A 19378-nucleotide genomic window follows, 5' to 3' on the forward strand; every position below is an offset into this window, starting at 1 on the left:
ATTCCATAATATGCACCAAATAAACTGTATTCAGAATCTATCTTCCCTCATATCAAGATTTATATTAAAAGATGACTTCAAGAAATTAAATACTTTATTTCTCTGACAATACCAATATATAACATATAATTTTCTCTATGGAGTAGAGGCACATGTAGTTAATTGTACAGGAAATACTTTTATCTGTTGAGATCAGGCCCTAGGATCTGGTTCTCCATTTCATGGGTCACACCAGTATACTTTTTCAAAAAGGTATATGACTATGCTTGTTTGTTTGCAGGTAGTTGGATTCATAGCAAAGATTTTCTACTCTGACTGCTTGCTTCGCTTTCCCCACCACAAACACTTCTTTGACTACTAGATAAAATATCTTCTAACAGCAATCCAACTATAAACTATAAGGCATTTGACTGACAACCGAAGGAAAATGACAGATATCAATAGGATGAACAAATGCACTAATGAACTCGATAAGAACCCACATTTTCTAATAGCATGATTCAAATGTTCTTTTTTAAGTTATCATTAACTGATACCCACAACTGGTTAGTTGGGGGTTATTCCTGCTTTGGAAAAACAAGCAAGATTAATTTCTTGTGGTTACCATTTTAAAATAAATTCTCACATCGGAGAACCTTCAAGCTTTTTCTCTCTGGCCAAGGTTGCCCCCTTCCTGAGAGCACTTTTAATTTTCATGTGCGCCTTCTGCTAAGCCCGGAGGGTGGACTCCTGACCTCTTTGCGAGAGGTGCGAATGATGCCAGAGTTAGTGACTGGGCTGCGGTTCCCCAAAGCTCCTCCTCCCCAGACGTGACATTTCTTTGGATGCAGAGGTTGGGAAGGTGGACAGAGGACAATCCTGGGTGCAGCTCCAAGGGGAGGAAGCTGAATCCTGGGGGCTGAAGAGGCCACACAGGGGACCGGTCTGCAATGCGGAACGAGTACCCTTTTGGCCATCCCACAGCTGCTCAACCTGCCCCCTGCTCTGGTCTCCCGCAGGGCCGGCCGTGGGCCGCTGTCCACAGTGGGAGGTGCTGAAAGCAAGGAGCGGGCGCGGGGGCGGCGAAGGGGGCAGCTCCTCCGAGCGCCCCCCTCCTTGCTCCGTGGCTCCTCCAGCCCTCCCCTCCTCCCGCAGCCATGTTCAACGCGAGGGGAGGGGCAGGAGAAGGGGAGAGGGACGCGGGATCAGGGCGGAGAGAGCCGGCTCTGCCTCGGGGAAGAAGGGGATGAGAGTTGGGGAGAGCAACGGGAGGAGGAGGAGGCGGCGGCGGCGACTAGCGAGGAGCCAGCACTGGGTCCTGCAGTAGGACTCCCGGGAGCCACCATCATGGTGAAGAGGAAGAGCTCTGAGGGCCAGGAGCAGGATAGCGGCCGCGGCATCCCCTTACCCATCCAGACCTTCTTGTGGCGGCAAACCAGGTGAGGGGCGCAGAGGGCGCGCCTTTGGGTCGCCCTGGGCTAGGGGCACTCGTGGGGCCACCCGGGTCCTCTCTACTGCCACCTCTGCCACTGCTGCTGAGGCCGCGCCACAGCCCGCCGCTTCTTCTCTAGGGCTGAAAAGCAAGCCCTCTGCACCCTCTTAAAAACACGCATTTAAAAATATTTCAGTGAAGTTTGACGACAAGCAGATTGGCAGTTGCTGAATAAATATATACATTATTTAGGGGGTGGGAGGGCAGAGAGCCTAGGAAGAGGGGGCGGGGAACTAGGGAAGATAATTATGACTGGTTGTGCTCCTGCGTCCAATTCCCCCTCCATCTCCTGCTGTAATTCCAGCCCGGTGACCTGTTGTTTTTCTAGCTCCTGCCTGGCGAATATCTGCTATGCCCACTTGTTAACCATTTTTGCTCAGATTCAGCGAGTGTAGTCTTCTGGTTAAAGCCCCTGAGGAGAATGATTTTTGATAAGGCTTTTCCCCTACCCCTTTGGAAAGGCCTGAAACCTTTTCCAATAAACCGGAAACAAGGTTTTCATTATTATTATTTTAATTATTATTATTATTATTATTATTATTGAGATTTATGTAAGATATTAGATTCTGGAAATCATGATACAAGCTGTGTTCCTTTTTCAGTTTTAGTATGACTGTACCTGAGTAATGCACCACTTCTGACAATTGGCGATTTAGAATCTGATTAGGTAGAAGTCTTAAGAATAAGAGTCCATACAGAAAATGTATCGACATCTCTTTCATATATGTAATTACACATGTAAAAGCAAATGTCAGCTCTTTGACACCTGCTCTGTAACAAGCTATAGGGAGACATGAAATTGGAGTTTCATAACACCATGTTTTATTCATTAAAAATATATGTCGTAAGGATGCTCTAATAATCATTTCATTTATGTTTATAACAAATATCTCTATTGATTTTTCAGTGCATTTTTGAGGCCTAAACTGGGGAAACAATATGAAGCCTCTTGTGTGGTATGTGATGTTTACCTTTTAATGATATCTATATTCTGTGTGATAATTTCAACACAAAGAAAGTCATTAAATCCTACTATGTATATTAATTAACTCAGCAAGTATTATTGAGCACCTACTATGTGCCAGGAGCAGTTCTAGATGATGGGATAGAACAGCAATCAAAACAAATACAGGGTTTGCATTCTAGTGGGTGGGGGACAGGCCACTCGCAAATATGTAAAATACACAGTAAGCCAGATAGTAATAAGTGCCAGGGAGAAAAATTAAGCAAGAAAGGAGATTAGGGAGCACTAGGGTGGATTTTTCGTTTTAGAAGTGGTAGCTGGCTAAGGCTTACCTGCTAATGTGACCCCTGGACAAAGAGTTGAAGGAAGGGAGGGAGGATTAGCTGAGTGAAAAGGTGAGGGAATAGCAAGTCTAAAGGACCTTTGTTCAGAGTAGTGGGAGGGGTAGTACAGTAGAAGAGAGGTGGAGAGATAACAGAGAACCAGGGCTTTGCAAGGCAAGAATAATAAATTCTTAATTAACAAAATTGCAACTGTTATTGTAGTGGAAGTTCATAATATGAGTATTTATGAACTACTCAAAGTAATGCAATTCTGAACTTTTATGTCCTGTATTTGTTGTGCAAGTGTGTAAATGGGTGATGTAAAACAGTGCTATTAATATTTATGCAAAATAGCACCTTGACCTGAGATTCTAAGAGAATCACATTCCCATTTTAGAAGTTGAGAACAAAAAGACATGAAATCATGAAGCAAAATAGAGATGGGATTTTTCACATTTAACTTCATTAAAATTTGGAGCTAACATAGAGGGTTCACACTGCACATATTATAACCAAAAAGTAGAAACCTACCTATTTCGATATTGCCATGAATATTTCTAAATGGCTATACAAATGACCTTCTAGTAAGGAGCTCTGAATGTATTAGGGACACTAACTATGATGGAAGCCAACTGGAGAGTTAAAAATTCTCTCTCTCTGTGTCTCCGTCTCTCTTGCAGGACTTTGCTTTGTTGCATCTCCTGCCCTTCAAAGTTGTCACAGAGATATTTTTTAAAATCTTACTTTCTAATAAGAGCCTTTTAATAGAATTTGTCTTGTATTTATCTCAAGTTAGAGTAATTTGACACTTGAAATCTCTGAGCTTTCCTTAAACCATGCTTACAATTATACTAGCTTAAAATAATCCCGACTGTTCTCTGTTCTTGGCAAAGATGTCCGACATTTTTAATGTTACACAATATCAAATAGCTAAGTCACATTCATAGATAGATAGATATAGATATTTAAAGATCTAAATTAAAAATTATTTTATCTACTAAAAATTACCCGTGGGCTGAGAGATTTAAAAATATTTGGATCTGCATTGCTAGCATATTCAAAGACCTTTATTTAGTTTCTTAAAAACAAACAAATAAACAAACCAGATTGCATCTCTGATTCACTCATTACTAAAACTTCAGCGTGCTTTTCATTATGAATTTAATTTCTTTTTTTGAATCAAAAAGTGAACAGTTTGGAGAATTTCTGTATTAAGCTATGTATTTTTATCAAGTACCCTAATAATTCCAATAATATATGTCAAACAGTTGGGACTTGTATTGTGATCACTCTGGAGCACATTTATACAATTTTCTAGACCATTTGAGGCATCGAATACCAATCACATTCTCTGCATACAAGTCAAATGCTTATTACATTTATTTTATATTTGATGGCTACACTTTCCTCAGTACTTTATAGTGATATACTAATCCCTTTCAAGAAAAACTGGCTAGATCAAACTTGTTCTGGGATACTACTTTCTTTGAAAATATCCCTAACCAGGATAGGAGAGTTAGTTAAACTAGCAAAGCAAAAATAGCTCACTTCCCTTCTCCCTCCCTCCCTTTTTTTCTCCCTTCCTTTCTTTATTCAACTGGTATGTTAAGTATCTTTATGGTTCCAGGCATTAGGTAAAAAGTGTCCTATGCCCAGTCATTGCTAGGGACATGGAATAACTCAGGGACCCCAAAATCAGATTTCTTGAAAGAGTTGTATCTTATTTAACACTTGAACGTTGACATCAATTCTCAAAACACTTTCACAAAGACATTTCACTTTAGTATGCACTTGTGACAGCCTCTTTGGATGACTCAGCAGCATTTTACAAAATATAACATCCAAAAACTTCATGAGTTAAATGTGTTGTACTCTTTGTTAGAGGAAGCTTATTTTAATAGATATGATAATCATTTAATAATTCAAGCCATATACTTTGGATAAAAACCTGAAAATGGGTAGATAATAGGAAATTATCACTGACAGGGTGCATGTCAACATAGCAATGAAATGCAATATGAGTGCACTCTAAATTATCTGGTCCAGTAATTTGTATCTTTTAGGGTATACAGTACCTTGATCTCATTTTTTCACCAATCAGAATCTCTGTTTCTTATTTTATATGCTTTCCTTTTTTTCTTTTTCCTTTTGCATCTATAGTCCTTTGAACGAGTGTTGGTAGAAAACAAGCTGCACGGCCTCTCTCCGGCCCTCTCTGAAGCCATCCAGAGCATTTCCAGATGGGAGCTTGTGCAAGCTGCTCTGCCTCATGTCCTCCACTGCACTGCAACCCTGCTGTCAAACAGAAACAAGCTAGGTTGGTGCACCTGCATTACTTATTCATGGTACACCATCAGCCTTTGTGTCCAGCACTTATAATAGCACACATTAGGCACCGTGTCCAAATTATATAACTTAATTCTCACAATCCACCTCCCATATTGGTACCACTATTATCTTTATTCTACCAATAAGGGAACTGGCTCTTTTATTTTTAACTTTTTAATTTTACAGGTAATATGTAAATATATTCTCTTTTTAAACATTAAAATATTATAGGAAAGCTAAATATTCTCACCCATCCAAGATGGGTTCCCATCAGAGGTGTCCGCTTTGCCCTCCTAGCTCCTAAAGCAACCACTTTCACTTTGTAGTACTGTGTGTATGTACGTAAAGATTGTTTTTCTTTTAAATTATTTCGTATATTGCTTTTAACACATGACAGCCTATCCCAGCCATCTACCCCATGTTCGTACATGTTCTTTTCCATCCAGTTCTTTCCCCTCATTTGGGTCTCTAATCAAATGTTATCTTTATAGAGGGGACTTGGCTGGTCACATTATCTAAAATAGAATAGTTATTATCTTCAGAGCCTATACTCTTAACCATTTTGCTGCCTATTTGGAAATACACAGTTGACCTTTGAACATTGTGGTGGATGGTGGTTTGGGGTACCCACTCCTCCATAGTCACAAGTCCTCATATAACTTTTAACTCTACAGTCAGCCCTTTGTTGAAAGTATTTTCTATCCTTGGTTGGGAAACTACAGTTGGGATGTAAAAATATTGTTTTTGATCCATACTTGGTTGAATCTGTGGATGTGAAACTCGAGAGACAGGAAGGGTCAATTGTATTTATTTAAAAAATTCCTACCTTTGAGTGGACCTGTGCAGTTCAAACCCATGTTCTTCAAGGGTCAACTCTATCTGGTATCTAATGAAGAAATGTGATGCATGCGGTTTCTCCTATGATAGCATGTCATTCTGCAACAGCCAGTTACAAAGCCCAAAACAAGAATGTGTCCTTCCATCAGTGGTTGTAAACGGTATAGAGAAATGCTAGTGTCTCCTAGGAAATCAAACCACAGAGCAAAGCAAGGATGTTCTTCCCAGACCCCAAATCGACATCTATTATTCACAGAGTTTGCCTTAACCTGGCTGTGTGGTTGTCCCATGCAGGCCACCAGGATAAACTGGGTGTTGCTGAGACAAAGCTCCTTCACACCCTGCACTGGATGCTCCTAGAGGCCCCCCAGGACTGCAACAGTGAGCGGTTTGGGGGCACAGACCGAGGATCCAGCTGGGGTGGCAGCAGCAGTGCTTTCATCCACCAGGTTGAAAACCAGGGTTCTCCAGGGCAACCTTGCCAAAGCAGCTCCAACGATGAAGAAGAGAACAACCGAAGGAAGATATTCCAGAACTCCATGGCTACTGTGGAGCTCTTTGTGTTTCTGTTTGCTCCTCTGGTCCACAGGATCAAGGTAAGCAGAAAGATAGTGTTAGCCTGACAGGGAATAGAGGTGAAGTGAAGGTGGACTTCGAATTATATTTTTATATTTGGTTGTCCATGTCCTTATATGATCTTATAGCAAGCCAAGATATGGAGAGCTATATTTCTACATTAAACTGCCAAGTGTTATTTCAATAACACAATTCTCCACCTATTATTTACTTACTAAAAAATCTTCAGTGGTTCTCCATCTGCCCCACGATAAGGTGTGACATATTAAACATGGCATATAAGGTCAATCATGATTGGGGGCTAAGTTCCACTCTTAGTCGATCCATTTCCAGTCCCTACTGGCCATGTCATAATCCAACTCTGAGAGTCATAGGAACCAGTCTCTGAATATACCCTTGCTGTTTGCTCTGCCCTCTTTTCCCTCCTCGTTCCTCTCATGGTCCTTCGAGCCTCAACTTCAATGTCATCATTTTCATGATTTTTTTTCCTCTGACCTTCTCCATGTAGACTTAGGCACTATCTCCTTTGTATTTTTATAGCATTTTGTAGCTACTTCTAATATAATGGAGGTGTAGAGCAGACATTTTTAATTTTTATGTGCTTTGGACTTTTTGAGTTTGGTTCAACCTGAGACTTGCTTTCCAAATATTTTCAAATGCACAAAATACAAAATGTAGGATTATACGGAAACCAGTTAAATTAAAATACAATTTTAATTTACCCCTTAGATCCAAAAGAGACAATGACATCTGAAATCGCTGTGCCACACTCTCCAGCTGTGTGATCTTGGGATATTACTTAACCTCTTAGATCCTCCACTGCATAAAACTGTGGATACCTGTAACACAGGGTATAAATATATGTGAAGACACAGTATAGTTCCAACACATGGAAAAAAATCAAGAAATATTTGCTATTTCTGTGAATTAATAAACTGCAGTATTCCATTTAAGTGCTAAGATAAGAGATAAGAAGGAATTTGCCCAACTATTCTTTAATAGAATATTAGAATCCTAATGAATGGACATTTCAAGTTAGCAACAAATATATTTATATATGAAGGTGGTTGTGAGACCATTAATAATCACTATGAGGGGGATGGACTAATGAGTCATCTATTTTAGTTTTAGTTAAAATTCACTTTCAGTTGACTGTCCCCTTGCTGGTAGGAACAGAATTGAAACTGCAATGGCTATATTGACCATCAAACTAAGAAAAATTTAATGTTAAATCAAATTAAATAGCTGCTTGAAAAACTTTGACTTTCTATTTGAAAAAATATTTCATATACACTGAATGGAAAGCATTACTTTAACTGAGACTGTCCCCCTGGCCTGTGGGAACTGTAGGACTTGGCTCCTGCCTACCTTCTTGGCCTCATGACCCTCCATCTCACTAGCCTCTCTCTTGTTCACTAACCTCTGGGCTCACCCACAAACTGGAAAAATTCATCTTGGTTTTAGGTCCTTGCTCTGGCTGTTCCTTCTACTTGAAACGTTTGCCTCCATGCTCCACTCCTAGACTTCCAGATGGCCATATCCTCCTCATTGATTTACTCTTACCTCAAACGTCACCACTTCAGAGATATTTCCCTGGCTGCTTTAGTGCCACGAGCACATGACCACTTTTTTACCCCCTTCTTAGCACTTAGTATCTGAAACTATTTTGTGTTTGTTTATATGCATGTTGCCTATCATCCCCACTAGAACAGAGGTTCTTGAGCAAAGGGATGCTATCTGTCCAGGTCACACTGTATCTTTAGTCTAGATATAGTGTCTGGCATTTATGAAGCATTCAATAAATATTTAATGATTGACTCACTGAGTAAACCCAAGTTATTATCAAATGCTTATCCAGGTGCTAAAAGTAGCGACTATATGTAGGTATGTAGTTCTTAAAATGGAGAAGACAGGAAAGAAGTCTTTTAAAAATGATAGTACATATAGATGTCTATCTGTAGAGAAATATCCTCTAAATTAGAAATGTGGAAGTATAGAAGTGGCTGGAATGCTGTAATTTTATTTGAAGAAGTGGCTGAGAGTTTGAGTTTGAATCCAGTGCTTGCCACTTCCTACTTTGTAATATTGAGCAACTAACTTCTTTAAGCCTCAGTTTTCTCAAGTATAAATTGGACATAAGAGTAATTTTATGGGGCATTGTCAGGATTGAGCAAATGATAGTGTTCAACATTACACGTAGCAAGGCATTAACAAACATTAGTTGCTCTTAGTGTTAGCATTTTATTGCCATTAGTGTTATGTATTAATAGAAAGAGGCCAGATTCTCTTTCAAGAGAGACTACATAGATAGTTGAGGAAAGCTGGCTCAAGATCCGCAAGTTTTATCTATGGCCTGGAATTGGAGTATTTATAAAGCAGTGAGACAATGCATATAAAAACGGCACAGTGATTTTTGTTACACAGGAAACAATTATTGTTAGCTATTATTACTAGCATTATTGTTTTATTATTTTATTATTCCTAGGAGGGAAATATTCTAGATACCATAGGGAATAAAAAATATTAATAAGTCAATGAATTTCCCCACAGGGCTTTTTCCTTCTGAGTGAGTTATTTGCTTTTTTCAGTGTAGTTGGGGAATGTAAAATCTTTCATCAGATTTTCTCAGCTTTGGCACTGTTATCATTTTGGGTCAGATAATTTTTTGTTGTGAGGGACTGCCCTGTGCATTGTAGGATGTTAGTAGCATCTCTGGCCTTTACCCTTTAGATGACTATAGTACCTTCTCCCTCTGAGTTGTGACAACCACAAATCACTCCAGGCATTGCCAGATATCTTCAAGGTGGGGGTACGGGGTTGGGGAGGGGGAAATTGCCCCTAATTGAGAACCACTGCTCTAAATTTCTCACTTGCCTGTGGCTATGGCCCTGTCTGGCCCTATTCCTTCCTGTCCATACTGTACCCATGTGCGATGCTCCTCACCAGCACCATTAGTGTCCTTTTACTTCTTATCTTTTCTTTGCATTTGCCCTTCAAAACTCCAACCCCAGATCATGAGCAAAAGCCACGTTATCTATCCCTGCCCCGGAGATCTTCATGCTCCTGGGGAGAAATAACACGACCTTCCAGATCGGTGTCTCCACAAAGTTGTGATCTTCGACCCTTGTGTGCTTCCCCACTTGTCAGTCCTTTTCTTGACTTTACTTCCTCAAGTCCCCACTCGGTGCTGACACAGATAGTGTTGTAGGTTGAGGCATTTATAGGACGTGGTGCTGCGGGAGGCATGGGAGGCTGAAATCCAGGCAAGACGTTAGCCCATGCCTCCACTTCCTCACCTCCCATTTACTCCTCAACTTCATGCACTTGCTTCTGCTTTTCTCTATTATGTAACAGACAATTTTCATGTATTTCTAATTTTTACAACCACCCATAGGGAGGTGGATATCTATGTCTGCATTTTGCCAAAGAAGAAACTGATGTCCAGAGAGGTAATAATCAAGCTCATAAGTAACTAATGCAGGATTCAAAATGAATTCCATCTGACTTTCTACAAAACTATATTGTTTCGTACGCTTCTGTGCTTGAACTCTTCTCACTAAGGTCATAAACAACCTCTGAGCTATTGACCCTCATCTTTGTTCTGCAGTCCTCATCTCTTGAAGCCTCGGCTGCATTTGAAACTACCATGATAACGTCTTGAAAATTTCTCTCCCTTTGGTGACACTGCACTCTGCGGCTTCTCCTTGTATCTGACTTTCTGCTCTTTCTCCTTTGAGAGCTTATCTTCTTTGCCTGACCCTTTAATGGTAGGCTTCCCCAGAGATGCATCCTGGACTCTTTGCTATTCTCATTCTACCTTCTTTTTGGAAGACTTCCTCTCCAGGTTCATTTACCATTCATGTCCCACAGGCTGAGGTCACCTAATTATATATCTCTAAATGAGGTGGTTCTTCTGGCTTCTGACCAAATTGTCAGCTAGCTTCTCTAAGTAGATGATCTGTGGGCATTTCAGATTTCCCCTGGAATGAGCCCTTGTCCCAGTGTTTTGTATGGCAGATTATGGACCCATTTACATTAACTCAAAAACTAGGAGCTGCCTTTAATTATTCCTTCATTCTTACCAGCACATTCTACTAATCACAGAGTCCTATTCATTTTGTCTCCTAAATAGTTCTCAAATGTACCACACCTTTTTCGTCACTATTTATTGTGTTAACCCAATCTTTCAGCATCCCTTACTGAGACCTCTTCCTTGGGCCACTTTCTACCTGAATTCACAGTCTCCAAGCTTGTCTCATGAAATCCAACCTCAGTGCCCAAATGATCTATCTTAAATGAAGATCTGACCATATCACCAACATGCTTAAAGAAATTTGTCGATTTCTCACCATAGAGAGTGAACTCTAGCTCCTTCCTGAGTGTAGTAACTGGGCCCTCCAGGACATGCCCTCCTGTCCAGGGCTACTTCTGCTTCTGTGAGCTCCAAATGCTTAGGGTCTCCAAAGAATAATACATGACTTTTTTCAGGCCTATTCTCATGCTAATTCTGCTGCCTAGAAGGCCCTCATACCCCAGCCTGCCTAGGAAATCCCTACTCATCCTTACAACTCCATTCAAGATCCATCCTCCCTATTTCTATTATATTCTAGACATATCTTTATTGTTATTTTTAATTTGTTTCTTATTATTATCTCTTTATGGATCTGTCTCTCCAATTAGATTCTGAATGGTTTGAGGATAGGAATTATCATTGTGTTCTGGATTGCTAACACAGTGCCTGTCTTTTTGAGGTGTTTTTAAAATATTTATTGAATGAATTAATTCAGATTAGCAAAAAAATCTATATAAGTGACTCATCCTTTCATAACAGTATATAATTTAATGTTTATTTTTGTTGTTTAAATTTATAAGTAACAAGCTCAAATATTTTACATTAAAAAAACCCTGAAAATTCTGTCAAATATATTATTAGACCAAATTTAATTTTATCAGTGAAAAACAAATATTACTCCCAGGGGGTCTACTTTAAATGTAGTATGAATATTTTCTTGGTTTGATCATATTCACTGATTCCTTCAATAATTATTTATTGAATGCCTACTACATGCTAGGCACTGTTCAGAGTGCTGGAGAAACAGCAGGGAATAAAACAAAATCTAAGCCCTAAAGATTTTTATAAAAATCCATATGTGTGAAGAAAACAACTTTCAAATGGAATTAAAATAATACTTGTTTAAGTAGCTCTCTCTAAGCTACTAGTAAAGACATTTAGAATTACTTCATGCCATCATGGAAACAGGCTTTCGATGCAAACAAGAAAAGCATCTGAAGTAAATCTACCAATGTTTACACCCTCTGGTTTTTCTCAGGACCTTTCTAGACCTCCTACCCATAGCTGTTTGAATGATAAACAGTGTCTTCTCCAGCTAAGAGATTCTAGTCATGCATGCATACATAGCATTTGAGTGACCCATTGAAGGGGGCTCTAAAAGAGGAATTAGGATCCCAGAATTTATGCACTTACCCTATTTTCTTTTGTAAAAAGAAAAACAAGAGAAAGCTATAGGTTCTGCAGGTCTGAAGAGTGATTGAATTTAGTGGTGTTATTTGGGAAAGGTAAATTAAGCAACAATTAAGTATTGATGCTCAAGGAGAAATGCACAGTAGAAGGAGATCTCAACTTGTCTTCAAGAGTTATACCATCTAGTTGGGGATATATCAAATCAAACAAAATGATGACAGTAACTGTCAGCGAGTGCTAAGTGTCACCATGATAGACCAGATATTAAAGGCCAGAGTTTCAGTATAAGAGCTCACTTTCTGCTACAGTGTCCATTGGAGTTTTGTTTGTGTCAAAATTACTTATGAGAAACATGGAAAAGAACTGAGCTCAGAAACTGTGAAATCATTGAAACCAGGTCAATTGAGATTTGGCATCCTGCATTTCTGGATACAAATCTCATAAGCTTTGCTTACTATTAATTCCTTGCTTGCTAGATCTAATACCACACATAATACTGAAGCTTTCTTTATATCCATTTCAAGGGAAGTGGGGTTACTCTCCCCTTAACTCCAGACCTGCCTGTCAAAACTGTTTACTCAGTATCTCTAGGTGGATGTCTAACAGGCATCCCAAACCTAATGTGTCTAACATTCAGCTCCTGAGATCTCCAAACCTGTTCCTCCGTCATCTTGCCCATCTTTATCATTGGCAAAGCCAAAAATCTTCGACACTTTTTTATCTTACACTGTACTTCCAGTCAGTTAGCAAATTCTGTAAGCTCTACCTTCAAAACGTGTCCAGAATCTACCACCACTCATTTTTCCGTCTTCTAACACCCCGGTCTAATCATCTTTCACCTAAATGATAATATAGCTTCCAAATAGTCTCTCTTTCCACCCTTGCCCTTATTCTTAGTAATCTGAGTGATCCTATCAAAACATGTCCAGTCACTTCACTCCACTACTAAAACTCTCCAGTGGCTTCCCATCTTACTGAGTAATTGCTGAAGTCTTTATTATGACCTATCAGCCACTGTATCATTTGGAACTTGATAACTTCTTCAATCATATTTTTTTCTACTGCTCTGTTATTCTCTTGACTCCTGGCTGATTCCTTTTCACATAATGCTTTTTCTGGAAATATCTAAATGGCAGCTCCTTCATTTCCTTCAGATCATTTTTCAAAAGTTACTTTCACAGTAAGGTCTTCCCTGGCCATCTTGTCTAAAACAGTAACACTTTGCCTGACACATCCATTTACTTGCTTTGTTCCCCTTTGCTCTAGGAGAGGAGGGATTTCTGTATGCTTTGTTCACTGTTGTATCCCAGAACCTAGAATAGTACCAAGTACATAGTAGTTGGTCCATACATATTTGTAGAATGAATGTAGTTCCACAGGGAGTCCTAGTAGCTTTCCTGTTGTGGGAACTGCTGTGGTGCCAGGATCCCAGTCTATAGTCTACAGAAGAGTCCTCTCTCTACCCACATGCAGATTTATTCAGGGATTTTATCAGCCTTTCCAGTTGAAAGTTCCTTTGGCACTGAGCTACATTGATTTACCATTTGCAGAATCATTTTTTTCCAAGTTCTTCAAAGCTCTTATCTTTATAGATCAGTGGTTTTCAACCATGTCTACGTGTGAGAGTCACCAGGGGGAAGTTTAGAAAACCTCACAGCAACTCTAATTTAATTGGTCTGGGCAGAGGAGGAAGTGGGAGCTGGGCCACCTGTGTTTTAAAGGCTCCCCAGGTGATTATATGTAAGCCAGGGTAGCGAATCACTGCGCTAAGTGAATTCCTAGTTCTCAGCTGTTTTCATTAACTCCTATCACATTCCTTGCTTCCATCTTTATGTTGTTTTGAGAGACTGAATTGTTTAAAATATAATCTCAGAATGTCATATATTTGTACTTATGCAATATGAGATTGTATTATAAACACTGCCTCTCAAAATGATATAATGATGAAGCACAGAATGTTCTCTCTGGAAGAGACCTTAAATTCTAGATAAATTGAGTGAGTTTGGGTTATAAAGTAAGTGAAATTCAGCACACATGTATTGAGCACCTGTTGTGCACCCAATTCCTAATGCTGTATTAAGCATTATAATGATGATAGGGGGTGCAGGGGAGGGAGGATGCCTGATATATCCCTACCCTTAGGGATTAAAGAATGTTGAGAGGCACCATTATAAAATAATACATTAGGAAGCATCTAAATATAGGTTCCTGATTACATGAAATGTAAGAACAAGAGATGGACCGGAGAATAGAAAGTCAAAATAGTCAGCATTTGAGGATATTGCTTTATGAGGAAGAAAGAAGGACAATTAAATAATTAAGAGGAATAATGATGATTACCACAAGGAAAGAGATCTGCCAAGACTTGAAATAAACAGGCCTCCATCACTGCTAACACAAAACAATAATTTGTGTTTCATGCTTTGCCCAAAACTGAAATTTAATTAAATATTAACTTTGCCTAAAGCAGACCACTACGATTTTCATAGTAATTGTGACAGTAACTTAGGGCTATTGGTTTACTCTGGAAAGAAGATGAAAGAAGATCTGGAAAGTCAACCTATTGTGAAAATAATCTTGTGAATAATGTTAATACTGGCATTAACTGGTCCTTTCAACCAGTTCTTAGAGGTCAGTTATTGAACATAGATCTTCTCTTCCCCCAGGAATCTGACCTTACATTCCGACTGGCCAGTGGGCTTGTTATATGGCAGCCCATGTGGGAGCACAGGCAGCCCGAAGTCTCTGGCTTCACAGCGCTGGTGAAGCCCATCAGGAACATCATCACAGGTTTGTGACTCAGAACCCCAGGGAGATGGTCTTAGCAGACTTCCTCAGGTGCAGGAATGAGGGTGATGGGAGAATTTGCCCTTAAGAAGCCAAGATGAAGAAAATTTCTTCAGGGAGTTATCTAGGTGTCCTAGATAAGAAACTTCAAACCAAGGGCACATGCCATTGTGTTGTGTGACTTTGAGTAAGTCCCTTAAACTTCCTGTGTCTCAGTTTCTCATCTGTAAAAAATGAGTTCGAATATATTACTAGTACTTATAGGGTTATTAAGAGAAATAAATGAATTCATATATGTAAAATTGCTTAGAAGAATGCCAGGCACATAGTAAGTGAAAAAGTGGTAGCTATTGATATTATTATTATAGTATCATCATCATCATCATCGTCATCATTATCATTGTCGTCACCATCATCATCATCACCGTAGATGGAGTAGCAGCTCTTTAACAGTTTAATCTTAGTGTTTTATGGCTATCAAAGTATTTCACTATAGTAATTGTTTAATGAAATAGACTTATTGTTGAATTGTAGAAAATGTACATGATAGTTTAAAAAGTAACTAGAAAGCTCATACTTTACTCCAGATCCATCTCTTACTATGTATATAATCTAACCTCTCTTATTGTTTCTATTTCTTTAAATGGAGATAATAATGCTACCTTACAGGGCTTCACAGTGAAGAGTAAATGAGAATGCATATAAAGTGGCCATTTTATAGTGAGATCTTAATAAACCATCTTCCTATTCTGAACCAAATTTTTAGCATCAATAACAAAATTAAAAAGAGATAAATGACATGGGAAGTTTACAGATATATATAATTAATATATATGATATATAACATATATGTTATTTATATAATGCATACACATAAATAAGCATATAGTTTGCTTAATTCATAATGTTTTTCTGCAGACAATGGAGGATTATGCATATAAAAGCTCTTTGTAAGTGAAAGGAAACTATAAACCAGTTCTTAGTTTTTTTCCCCCTATAACTGTAACTACCTTGCAAGGTACATAATAATGTTAAGGAATTTTGTAAAGTAGGAGTGCCATATTATCTGTATATATAAGATGCTTATAGTGACAAGTCATGATACTACAGTCATTCAAAAGGAGAATGAAAATTTCATATAATAAAAGTAGACTAACCTCACAACTTATATGTATACAATATATTAACTATTGAAATAAACTATAAATCAAGAGTAATAGTCTGTCATATGGTTCAAACATCAAGGAACTAAATAAGTAAAGACGTCGTAGCCAAAAGCGATCTACTACAGATTCCTTGAATGCAATAAGGTTAATTTCATTAGATTAAAACAATCTGAGACTGAAGACAGATGTATGAAGCTAAAGAACTGAAAACAATATAAATAAGACAGAAAAAAAAATAAAATATACTACAGTAAAACAAGACTATTGCTGAAAAAGCCATATCTTTATGTTGATTGAAGCAATTAAATATTTTTTTAGAAGTCTTATCACTTTCCTGTGTGACTGGAGAGATCACTGCAAATTTGAGTCTCACTCTCTTTCCTTATGCCTAAACTATCGTTTAACGATATACAAAAATGATTAAGTATTCATGTCCAGGTGAATAGCTATTCCCTTTACCCTCCCTTTGCTTCTGGATGCTGTTGATATTGAGCTCCTTTCCCCTCTGCCTGATGCCTGTGGACTTGAAATAGTGCCCACTGTTTGAGGGGAAATTAAACTCAGCCTAGAAAACATGGCAGAAGAAAAAGCAATAGCACATGATTGACACTCCCCTGGTCTCTTGTTTTGTGAGGCTGGTAAATCACTTTCCTCTAGGCACTAGTTTCCTTGCAATTCAAATGGGACATTGCTATCTTTACTTCCTGTTGTTCTCTATCCTTAGTTAAAGATATAACTGATTTGAATCTTACTTCAGGGGCAGCTCAGTGTGGTCATTAAAGCACAGACCCTGGAACAGATAACCTGGGCTGGAACCTTTAGACAAGGGTCAAGTGACCTTGGGCAGGTTAAACTTCCTGTGCCTTATGTCTTCATTTGTGAAATGGGTCTAATAATATATCATATGTTATTTATTTTATGGTTACTTTAAGGGTTAAATGAGTTGATATATGTACAATGCTTAGTACAGGACTTGGCAGGTATTAGGTACTATAGAGATGTTAACTATTCTTACTCTTAGTATTGCCAACTTTTAGCACCTTAACCTATTGAGTCAGACTGAATAGATGAAGAGATCTAGACTGACAACTTAGAAATGCTAAGATTTTTTAAATTGGTTATTTGATTTCTTTTATAACATATATTATTAAATGTTTTCTTTTCAATGACCTGTTAAAATGATTCGTATTTAAAAACGAAATGAACTTATGAAATAAAATGAACTTTTAATCTTATAAAATTTGTGATGGAATTTCTTCCATCTTTGTAGCTAAGAGAAGCTCTCCTATTAACAGTCAGAGTCAGACCTGTGAATCACCAGATCAGGACACAAGACACGGAGAGGTGAGTTTATGAGTTTATTTTAATCATGAGAAAGAAGGAGGCGGTCATTCTTTGGACACAGTGTAGTATGAAGAGTAAGACATGTGTTCTAGGATGATACAACTTGTCTTCAATGCGAGCTCCTCCTTTCCAAATGTGAAATTTTAAACAGCTTTAGGTTTTCTGTCTGTCTATGTGGAAAATAATTTTGTGCACTTCCCAGAAGTGTGAAGGTGCTAAAACAAGAGAGTGTACTTAGCTACAATTGGTTTATCTTAATAGCTAGTATGTAGTAAGTAGTGCTTTATCTCAATGGCTAACATGTAACATTAAATGTTAGTTATCATTATTCATCCCACGTTAACTAAAATATCATCTTGTTCTCAGTCAATTATTAAATCCCCTAATATTTGTTAGACAATTCTAATATAGGTATGACAGTGCTGCAGCAGGTAGGGAGAAGGGAGTAGAAAGGAGTCATAAGATATAGTTCTACCCTTTAAGGAATCTAACAGTTTAATGTGGAATCAAGACTAATCCACATAAAATAGAAGATGCATAATAAACACAATAGAATTTGATGCAAATTTATCATGCAGTATTTGGTTTGGAAAAGAAAGAAATGAAGGCCAGAGTAGTTCAAAGCCACATATATCCGTATACTGCCACTAACAGCATGTTTTTATTTTGTTATTTTATTATTTTACTTTATTTTATTTTCTGGCTCTTAGCCTTGCTGCTTCTCATTCTCTGTGCTTCATTTTACGTTTAGCCTTTACTGGCTACTGCTTCTCCTTACTTTTTTCTTCAACACCACACATGATTGATTTTCTTCTTAGACTTACTTTTGTCTAAAATTATTTAAATCCGGAAATGGGGTAGTCCATATGTTTCAGGCTAGTCTTCCAAATTTCTCTGTTTCATGGTTAGATATTAAGCCATCTACTAGCCTTTTTATGTCAATAGCTCTAACAGCATGCTTTTAGATGCCTTTACTTCCAATTCACATGTACAAAATAAAACTTGGTTCCTTCCATCAAAATTGGATACTCTTTTCAATGTATTTTTGAAAAGAGTATTATTGCTAGTTGTATCATCATTCTTTTTACCCTGGAAACTGGAAATTTTGGAGTCTTATTATATCTAGTATTTGCCAAGCATTTGCTAAACATAGACACTGTGATTTATATGCTTTATTTAAGGTATTCTAAATTGTATTTTTTTTCATTTTTCACATCTTTGATATTGAGTGTGTGTGACAATCTTTGGCCTCTTTAACAGTCTCCTGCCTGGTAGCAGTCTTGATATGGACATAATTGTTGTGCAGCATGAATTTGGTCATTTCCAGGATCTAAATTTGCAGAATCAGGGTCAATGGCTTTAGAAGAATATTTCAGAAGGAATAGTGGATCAGTCTTTTAAGAAGTTACACTCTTGACAGAGAAAGTTATTCTATGGAAAAACATATCAACAACTCTCAGTTGAAATTTCTGAAAAGTCAAAAAATTTTAGGAATACCTACACCAATTTATTTCACTTATGTTTTCCTTTTTACATACATACAGGATGGATATATAATCAAAAGCTATGACTAAGTAAGTCCAAGGTAACCCTTTTAATAAGTATAAAATAAGAATTCTCATTGATAAGAAGTATCCTACTTTAATTAACAGAGATTTTTTTCTTAATTAAACATAAAATAATGGTGTGTCTTATAACTGATAACCTCTTAGACCCAATGAAATACATAAATATCATATTTTATTCTCCATAATCCTCTCTGTTTGATTTCTTGCTGATAAATCCTATTTTCTTTTCATTATGTAGCTCAGATGTGCTCTTTATCCTCTAGTCCCACTAAATTAGAGTCCAGGGTCCACATAACTAGATTGCAGCTTAAACCACCTAATCAGATTGTCTACCTCTAGCCTCTCCTGCTTCGTATAAATATCTATTAATAATGCCTGACTAATCTTCCTAATGCATCATGTATTTATTAACTCACCTTTCTGCAGAGGCTTATTACATGCACAGTGCCATCCTTTCATCATATCCGTTCCTTCTTAGGAATCTTTAGTGGATCCTAGTGACCATTATCTCAGAACCAAACTCCACTCTCTG

General features: G+C 38.0%; 1 protein-coding gene across 3 annotated transcripts in view; it reads left to right on the forward strand.

The window, feature by feature from the left end:
• Positions 1 to 1033: 1033 nt before the first annotated feature.
• Positions 1034 to 19378, forward strand: part of UNC80 (unc-80 subunit of NALCN channel complex) — a 185841-nt gene continuing 167496 nt past the window's right edge. The window contains exons 1-6 of one of the 3 annotated variants that reach the window (XM_039844657.1): positions 1034 to 1418; positions 2379 to 2427; positions 4919 to 5075; positions 6218 to 6519; positions 14648 to 14771; positions 17205 to 17278. In XM_039844657.1, the coding sequence (XP_039700591.1) occupies positions 1327 to 1418; positions 2379 to 2427; positions 4919 to 5075; positions 6218 to 6519; positions 14648 to 14771; positions 17205 to 17278 (798 nt within the window). In that variant the 5' untranslated portion in view covers positions 1034 to 1326. The remainder of the gene's footprint in view (positions 1419 to 2378; positions 2428 to 4918; positions 5076 to 6217; positions 6520 to 14647; positions 14772 to 17204; positions 17279 to 19378) is intronic. The other 2 variants (XM_039844658.1, XM_039844660.1) reach the window with 2 other exon arrangements.

The sequence above is a fragment of the Pteropus medius genome, unplaced genomic scaffold (genome assembly GCF_902729225.1).
Source record: "Pteropus medius unplaced genomic scaffold, Ma_sr-lr_union100, whole genome shotgun sequence".
In the NCBI taxonomy this organism is placed as follows: Eukaryota; Metazoa; Chordata; class Mammalia; order Chiroptera; family Pteropodidae; genus Pteropus; species Pteropus medius.